Source organism: Liolophura sinensis, chromosome 10, assembly GCF_032854445.1.
Source record: "Liolophura sinensis isolate JHLJ2023 chromosome 10, CUHK_Ljap_v2, whole genome shotgun sequence".
NCBI classification, from domain to species: Eukaryota; Metazoa; Mollusca; class Polyplacophora; order Chitonida; family Chitonidae; genus Liolophura; species Liolophura sinensis.
The window spans coordinates 4133149-4142650 of NC_088304.1; the positions used below are offsets into that span (position 1 = coordinate 4133149).

Genomic DNA, 9502 nt, shown 5'->3' on the forward strand with positions numbered 1-9502 from the left:
CTTTATAATTCCCTCCCTGTTCAGAATTTTCTGTGTTGATAACACTGGCAGCCGTACAGACTTGTATGATGCTTTGTTAGCCAGTGACCAGTGAGCCCTTTCTTACTTGATCATTCTGAAAAGTTTACTCCCGCCATAATACTGGCAGTAGTCATATAACTGAAATAACGTTGAGTGCGGCGTAAAACAAATAAATAAATAACTCGAATTTCACATCGTTGTATGCATAGTACTGGAAAGTTTGACATGGTAAACTGTGTTTCTCGATTTTCTCCTTTCTCTGTTAATATTCCAATTTGGTATTCCTGCAGTCTTGTGGGTTTAAGCAGATTTGGACGCTCTTGCAAACTAATGCTGGTAAAGGCGTACATGGTTTGACGATATAGATGCTAGACAGAATGTATGTCTTAGATCGTTAGGTTTGTCAGCTCATTGGCACTGGTCTGTGGCGTGGCAGTTTACTTGCCTTCGGTAAGTCGTCTCAGTGAAGCAGCACTAAACAATACAGCGGTGGAAATCCGTCCTGCAACAAAGAGGCACATTACACGTACATACACCCTAAGGATTCCTTCGTCGTCATATGACTGAAAAATTGTTGAGTATGATGTTAAACCCCAAGCACACACTCACTCACTCAAACGGCAGCCCTTTGGTGGTCTGAAGAGAAAATCAACTGATCATGAACTGATTGACAGTGCTCAAGATGTTTTTTTTTTTCATGTTTGACACTATTGTACTCCATAAAATTTGACCAGGGACATTTACTGGGAGTCTTAACACCTATTCGTGTGTTTTGGGTGTATTGCAAGTTACCAGTAACTGGACCACTTGAAATAAAGTCTGAAATGCTGTGTTTGAAACTCGCCCTTGTGTTGAAAATACAAACGATTGTAAAAGAAAGAAAAGTGTTATTGTTTAGCTTTATCAAGTATCTGGTTGACTAGACTGACTTTTTACACATGTTACAAGGCCTGTTTCATGGCATTTTTCAACTTGTCATAAGGGTTTGATACTCAGGGGTTTGGGATCCCAAATAAGGAATTTTGCATTTATTTTTGTACTTTGCCTATAATGAGACAAAATTATGATTTCATGTTAAAAAGGTTTCCAAAACTTTTGAGCTATATCAGGCCCTGCGTTACTCTGTTTTCATGGTAGAAAGAAATTGATAGGGTGTCACTGGGCTCGCTAGTACTTAAGAGAAAAAAAAATTTACCTACCTACGTACCCATTTTTTCAGGGCCTCGTTACGGGAAACACATTTTTTTTTGTGGATGGCCTAAACTGTTACAGTTCAAGTAGTGGAAGAATTGTCTTGCCAGTATGTCCAATTTCCGAGAAAACTTTTTATCACTTGGACATGCATCGCCAAAGTCCACAACTTTTATCTGCCATGGGGTACTGCTTTGACTATAATACGGAAAATAACTTTCGCCAAAGTCCACAACTTTTATCTGCCATAGGCTACTGCTTTGACTATAGTATGGAAAATAACTTTGACGTTAGAGAGCTGGAGTAAAGTCAGCTTGTGGTCGATAATGGAGTCGTGCTGAAGTTGTATCAAGACGAAGTTTCACTAACCTTTTACTGGGTTGAAAAAAAATATTAAATGCCGTTTTAAGATACCTTGAATGGTAGTCTTTCAGTGGACATAAACAGTAGTCAGGTGCTGTCTTTAAATATGTGCTCACTTTAATTGTATATGCACACCATAATGGTGGGAAGAGGTCTTCAACAAGAAGGGGCAGGGGCCTCCGTGGCTCATTTGCTTAGGGTGCCAGCGCAACGTAATGACCCAGAAGGTGCTAAACATTGTGACTACTGTGAGTTCAAGTGCAGCTCATGCTAGCTTCCTCTCCAGCTGTACGTGGGAAGGTCAGCAACAACCTGCGGATGGTCGTGGATTTCCCCTGGGCTGTGCCTGGTCTCCTCCAACCATATTGCTGACCGTTGTGGTATGAGAGAAATATTCTTGGGTACGGTGTACAACACCAATTAAATAAATAAATATAATGCCAGGGCTGAGTGATCATTAAAAACATGTTCGTAGGAGGGTATAATTCTGACTGATCGTGGTTAGGGTGCTAGCACAGAACAGAGACCCAGGAGCCTCACATCAGTGTCGTCACTGTGATCGTCCTGGCTTTGCCTCCAGTCATACTGGCAACCTTCAGATAGTTGTTGGCATCCCAAGTTCTGCTCCTTCCACTATAATGCTCAGCTGGCCGCCTTTGTGTAAGTGAAATATTTTTGACTGCAACATCAACACCTGTGAAATAAATAAATTAAACAAAGTATAAGCCTAGTTATGTACATACTCATGACTTTTAACCTAATAAAGCATTAGTTCAGGCGATTTTAGCAAAAGAAAAATTTAAATGGAAATATTGATGAGTTATTGATGATTGCATAATTGAAAGTATTCCATTGCAAAAATTCATGTGCAAATGTTCAAAATCTAATAAATAAAGAAATAAAAATTGAACAGCTCGCTGTTATGAGACCATTGGATCAAAAGTTGTATTCGTAATGAACGTCCTTTAATCAGCTAAGGCTGAATCTGAGTATTCCCCAGTCACATTTAAACTTTGGGAGTGGCTTACTGAATCAGTTTTCTCTGAAGACTTTTAACCTAATAAAGCATTAGTTAAGGCGATTTTTGCAAAAGAAAAATTTAAATGGAAATATTGATGAGTTATTGATGATTGCATAATTGAAAGTAAAACGAATGAAGTTGAAAAAAAAATTGAAGTCATTAAACATTAAGAGAGGAAGAAACACGTGATGTCAGACTTATTATTGCGCTGTTAACATGGTGCACTGGTATAAAAATATAACTTATTTATGTTTGAAAACATCTAATGGAGTCTGCTTTATACGGTGTGTCCATCTGTCACTTTGGCAGGTACACACAAGGTTTGGTTTCAGCCCCGTCCATGGCGATGGAAATTGTGGATCCCCCTATTCTGTTTACATGTATTTATTTATTTATTTATTTGACTGGTGTTTTACGCTGTAATCAAGAATATTTCACTTATACAATGGCGGCCAGAATTATGGTGGTTGGAATTAAGGCAGAGAGAAACCCACAACCATCCGCAGGTTGCTGCGGACCTTTCCACATATGAAGGAAGCCAGCATGTGCTGGACTTAAGCTCTTAGCGACTGCATAGGCGGAAGGCTCCTGAGTCATTGCACCGCACTGGCATGCTAGCCTCAGAGACTCCCTCCCCAATTCTAAGTGTTTGTCTCGGGCCATTGTGACAGTGAACAAATGATGGTGATTGTGTGGCCACTTTTACAGTCTAGTGCTCTTTGAAGACTACTTGTCTAGCACAAATATGGTGTGAACATCAGAATATTGCTCAAATATGAGGGGAAATTCTGGTAAATTAAATCAGCTTTTCTTTTTGATCATAGATAATGCTCTAAGGTTAATATTGTCTGCTTCATTAAGCCATGGCCTGCCGACATCTTTCACTCTACTGTTCAATGATCCATCAGTGATCAAAATGGATAAAAAAAATGGTCTGGTGACGTCAAGATATTGATCGCATTAATGTGATTAAGTCACAGGATTATGTCCCTGATCAGCAAGTTCACGCGGTAAAAGGCTAAATGTGAGGCACCATCGATTACACAGAGCCTGGCTTAATTCCACTAAGTAGCTGGTTAAAGGTTGGAAAGGTGTTACTGACTTGCTTCAGTCTGTGTGGCTCCCCAGATCAATTGACCATTAAACCAATATAGTAGTCAGTAAAGTCATAGCTTTGTCTTTATTAGCCAGACAGGCTTAACGAGAATCATTGCACCTGTTAACGAGCTGTTATCAGGATATACTGTACATACTGCAGCCAGGTAAGACATCCTCCAGTGATGTTTGATTGAAAGGTTTTGTGGTAGTGGATATCAGAGAAAAAATATGGCATGAATTTGAATTCCTTTAGACGTACAAAAGTGTAATGTGCATGTTCATGTAATGTGTAGCTTGAACAGACCTGTAGACATGCATGTATTTTCATTCAGCTGTATTAACATACATGCAAACCAGATGAGGATAAATGCATATTTATGCAACACCAATTTTTCTTTGTGTTTTACAAATAAGACTAAAAAAGGCCAAAAAGTATGCTAGAAATAAAACTGAAAATCCGCCTTTTTAGGCCAAACAAAAAATATGTTGTGTTTCCAGTAACCGGGGTTAAAAAAATTTAGGGAAGGTAGGTAGGGATTTTTTTTTTTTGTGGAATTTTTTTTTACATCTGAACCGAAGGCATTCAGACAAATAGAAATTGTTAAATCTCTGTTTTTACTGCTGGCTGTAGCTGCTCCTGTAATGCAGATCTATTACAATATCCTAAATACTTAATACATCCCCATATGTGCCTTTCTGGGAGAATTGGGGTGTGATCGTCTAACTTGTTGTTTTATACCGTAGTCAAGAGTATTTCACTTTAATACAGTGAGTGAGTGCTTGGGGTTTAACGTCGTACTCAACAATTTTTCAGTCATATGACGACAAAGGAATCCGTAGGGTGTATGTGATGCGCCTCCTTGTTGTAGGTCGGCTTTCCAACGCTCTTTTGAGTACTGCTACTTCACTGAGATGACTTACTGAAGGCAAGTAAGCCGTCCCACCTAAGCCATTATACTGATACGGGTCAAACAGTCATTGCACTACCCCCTTCATGCTGAATGTTAAGCGAGGAAGTTACAACTCCCTCTTTTAAGGTCTTAGGTGTGACTCAACCCAGGATTTATCCTGGACTACTGCTATCCTGCCCAGTCACTTTATTACAAACCATTGATCATTGCCAAGCCTCTAACAACTCCCCCATTTGGAAAATACAGTGGTGAAGGGCAGGTCTCCAAAGAATAAAGCCTCTTTTATACAGTTCTAATAGCCTCATTGTCCACCCGCCACCAAGACCCCTTGAATTTATTTATTTATTTATTTGATTGGTGTTTTATGCCGTACTCAAGAATATTTCACTTATTCGATGGCTGCCAGCATGATGGTGGGAGGAAACCGGGCAGAGTGATGGGGAAACCCACGACCATCCGCAGGTTGCTGATAGACCCTTGAAATTAACTACTCATCTACCTGCAGCGGAATGAGGAAATTCCCGGCATTCCTTTGTAAATCTAACCCAGATCCCCAGGTTAGCAATCTTTGGTGATACCCACTAGATCCCCAGGTTAGCAATCTTTGGTGATACCCACTAGATCCCCAGGTTAGCAATCTTTGGTGATACCCACTAGATCACTGCCTCCAAACTGAGAATTCAGAGGAAACAAAATCCTTTACATCATTTATACATTTTATTTGGCATACATGTTAATGCCCAGTATTTACCAAGACATTAACTTCGGTAAAATCATGTCACACGTGCTTGCCATAGGGCCTTAAACAAGAAACCTCATGTTCCAGAGCAGAACATGCAGCACACACTGGTAAAACTGTCTTTTACTGTTTCTTAAGTTCAGTGTTTACTGTTCCTTTATCTGTCCCACAGAAACAACACAAATCCTTCTGGCCAATGTCAGAACTGTAGTATGGAGTTTCCACAAGGGACTCACAGGTGATACCCAGCCTCATGAACACTTTACTGTACAGCGGATTATTTGGTGGGATGACAGGAGCTCCACATGAATACTCATACTCTGTCATGGTAGTTATGGGTTGAGCCTGCTGGCGCTCAGTAAGTTTACTTTTGGAATACACCACTTTTGGTTTCTTGCACTCCACACATTCAAACACTGCTTGTGCATTTTGGGCTGTTAACACTGCGGGCTATACAGAAATGCCACTTTCAGTGGATATAATGGCAGATTGATGGGCGCTTGCTTTGATTTTTCCAAGTTTCAGTTTAGCAGCACCAGTTTCAGCTTAGCAGCACCAGTTGCAGCTGCTGGACCATGTTTTTTCTGCTGAGCTTTTGCAGCTTCCTCCAGGAGGCTAGGACAGTCATCTTCAGATGTTTCTGTTCCATTGACAGTTTCAAAAGGCTTGTAGTGTTCACCTGACTGGTCAAGCACAGGGTCTGGCAACCACATCAGTTTTTCTCTCGAGTTAAGTGTTGGAGAACAGCATGAATCATTCATACACTCCCTTTTTTGAAAGGAATATCTGCGACACTGACAATGCTCCTCCAACCATTTTTGGTAAGATGCCACTTCTTTTGTGCTTTTTTTGGGTCACTTTTGAAGCATTTAGCCCTGGGAACAAACCCTCAACATGCTGTTTCGCCTCTTGAATTGCAGCATCTTCTACAGACTGCTGAACATTGACAGGTTTCCCTTTGATGGACAGCTTTTCAAATCGACCTTCTATGGTTTCTTTACAGGACCTGATCCTGTTTGTCCAGGCTTCTTTCAGACCCGGAAACTTCTGTTCCATGTCCCGTATATCGTTCATATTGCCACATCTGCCAAATGTCGCTTCCATTTCTTGAGAGCAGGTCCAAATTTAAGATTGACATAATGCATTCTGCCATATTTGTCCAGCTTTGTCCTGGTGCATGTCTAGGTCCAGCTTTGTGAACAAGTAAATAAGTGAGCGCTTTACACTTTCTAAATTATTTCTTTGATCTGTTCCACCATCTGAAAACTTGGATAAAATCTTTGGTGCTGACTCCACTGTGTCGTTTAGCGTGACAGAGGCCTCACCGTGACAGAAGGATTTACGGACCATCAGGTATGTCACTTTTAAATAGACAGATGGTGTTAAACAACCTTTGTGGTTCACATCATGGTCCAGTCCAAAAACAGAGTTTGTTTTTGCCTTGGACCCCTGTCAACAGCGGTAAACTTGGCTGCCCAAGTGGAATCTTTGCCTTGTCATCACAGCTGAGAAAAACACACAGATCCCCCAAGGCAACAGACAATAATGGTCGTCCGTATGATGGGCACGCAACTGCCTTCTCTGTATTTTATATTGAACATCAAAACGCCCTGTAAAGTTTAAAGCTGAGTGTACATAGGTGTTCGTTGGAGTGAACTAAAGACGAACCAGGGTAGAGGATGGTATTTCTGTTCCCTCTGGACATAAGTCCTTGGCTTGCTGTATCAAATCTTTCAATGAAATCCACTGGGAAAGATGGCCGACGTTGTGACTTCTTTCGTCAGATGCTGTGACCTGCTGGATAACGATTCCTAACTTTTCCAAAAATGTATCGAACATTATTAACGGGTGTCCAGCATTGAGTTTTCTTAGATCTGGTAGAAAACCTTTCTCCCCCGAAAATATTAGTCTCAGTCTTTGTTGAGTGTCTGGGTGTTCTGCGACTGAGACATCCAAAGAGAGCTCCTTGTAAAGAAATTGAACAATGCTAGGCGAAAGAAAAACAATATTTTGGAACTTCTGTTGGAAATTGCCTTTCATTTGACGTGTGAAAAACTGGAAGCAGTGATTTGATCTGTGACATGACTCTGGATGTATCAGTCAAAATTTCTTCTGTAGTTCGCTTTGGCTGGACCTGTACAATAACTGCCACTGTTGTGTGAGAGCCATCGGGAGCATACTTGAACACATCCTCCAGGACAGACAGTTGAAGGTGTTCCAAGTATCTGAGTCTTTGCGTACTTGACTGAAGTGGGGACAGCAAGTGTTGGCTTTCATCAAATGCTACTGGCTTATTCAGTCCAGCTTCTTTAACAGACTTATCAAGCAGGTCATATCTCCTTTCAGGAGCATAAATTGCTGCAGATCGTTGTTCTACGATGATATTTTCAGAAACTTCCCTGACTGGGTGATCCAGTTTTTGCCTTTTAGTCTGCTGTTCTAGTTGCATATTTTTAATATTGAGCATACTACTGAAAATACTTTGCTAGATTTTTTATCCCTGCACGTATAACTGACCAGTCTGGAGATGATACACTAGGTCTGAGGGAAATGCTGTAAAGTGCCTCAGCGTGACTTTTCAAGTTATTGCTTGACAAGGGTGGATTTTTTTCTTCTTTCTTTTTGTGTCATCAAATCCCTGAAATTTTTCAAATATTTGTGGAACTGGACAAAACTTACTCCTCTTCAATGAGACACATCTGATGGTGTCATGGTGATCAGTGACATACCACAAGGCATTGGTGAGCACCAGCAAAACAAAAAAATCAAGAATTGTAATATAAAACTTAACATGTGCCCAACATACAGTAGAAATTAATCATATCAATTACTTCATCATTCTTTCGGTGATTAAAATTGACACTTACCCTGCAGTGGTATAGCTTGAAATAAAAACAATACAGCAAACAAGTACACCAAGAATGAGGACATCAATCTATGTAAACGGCAAGCTTATATCAGACATCTAAACAGCAGGGTGAAATATCTGTCTGACAGGCTACATTGAACGCAAAGATTTCTGGCTTGATACCAGAAATTGATGATGACTTAGGTATGGAAAACAAGTTTCACATTCAGGAGCTAATGTAATACAGGAAGATTTTTAGAAAACCATATAATTGTCTATAAAATCTTAAAATATATGAAAAATTTAAATTCGTGCAAAACTTTAGGGAATTGTAGTATTAAAAAACGGAAGATAAATGTCATTTGAGGTGCTAAAACTATGAACAAACCATCTGTTTTTGCCTCACTTAAAAGTATGAAAATGTTCTGAAAGTTAAATGTGAAGGAGAAAAAATACATGTAAAAATAATGAATCTTTCATAGCTGTTATGCCATATAAAAGAAGCTAGACAGAATAAAAAATAAATATAATCATGCTTGTAGGGAAATATTGCTAAATGTTGTGTTAGACAGCTGAATGTGGATGGTGCTAAATTAAACAATGATTAATGTTAATGTGAATTGTGTTACAGCAGGAAGTGCATTGGTTTCTGTCTCTGGGGTTCAATGACATTTTTTTTTTCTAGACACACAGTACTAAGCTGATACATTCAGGAAGAATTCAGGCAAGGCAAAAAAAATACAATACCATGAACTGAATCTGGAAGTGAAATAAAAACACAAAAATAAATTTCGAAGTGTAAACCATCAGATATACAATATTCAGCACCGACATACCTGCTGAACAGGTAAAATAAGGTACACGTTAGTTGTATACTGCCAGTATTAGTATTAAGGCAAGGGTGTTATTACATTCCAAAATCTGTTAAAAGAACATGTACTAAGTACTAAGTTCATATAAAAAAATGAACCCCATAGAAACAAGCTAACAAAACAAACTGCACACATCCGGGTCCTAACAATTAAGGCTTAGCAACGTATATAAAGTGATGAAAGTAAACCCCAATTGTCACTATCCTGTGGGCTGTGTTGTGGTGGCAACCTGGGTTTAATTACCAGTGGGGCCACAGCAGGGAATTAAGAAATTGTCAGTGGCTTGCCAAAGATCGGTACTTTACCCCGTTTTTTTTTTTTGGAGGTTTTCTCCAGTCACTCTTGAGAGTGGTGTAAAACAACAATTAGCCTGTCAGTCACTGTCTCCTAAAGTTTATACCTGAATCTCTGCCAGAGCCCTATATTACCCAATTGTAC

The 9502-nt window shown here is 39.7% G+C and overlaps 1 protein-coding gene across 1 annotated transcript; it reads right to left on the reverse strand.

The window, feature by feature from the left end:
• Positions 1-5467: 5467 nt before the first annotated feature.
• LOC135476417 (uncharacterized) lies at positions 5468-6057 on the reverse strand. The gene is made up of 2 exons (XM_064756437.1): positions 5919-6057; positions 5468-5787 (listed from the first exon to the last, which is right to left on the reverse strand). The coding sequence occupies exons 1-2, from the start codon at positions 6055-6057 to the stop codon at positions 5468-5470; spliced, it is 459 nt and encodes a 152-aa protein (XP_064612507.1).
• Between the last annotated feature and the right edge of the window lie 3445 nt (positions 6058-9502).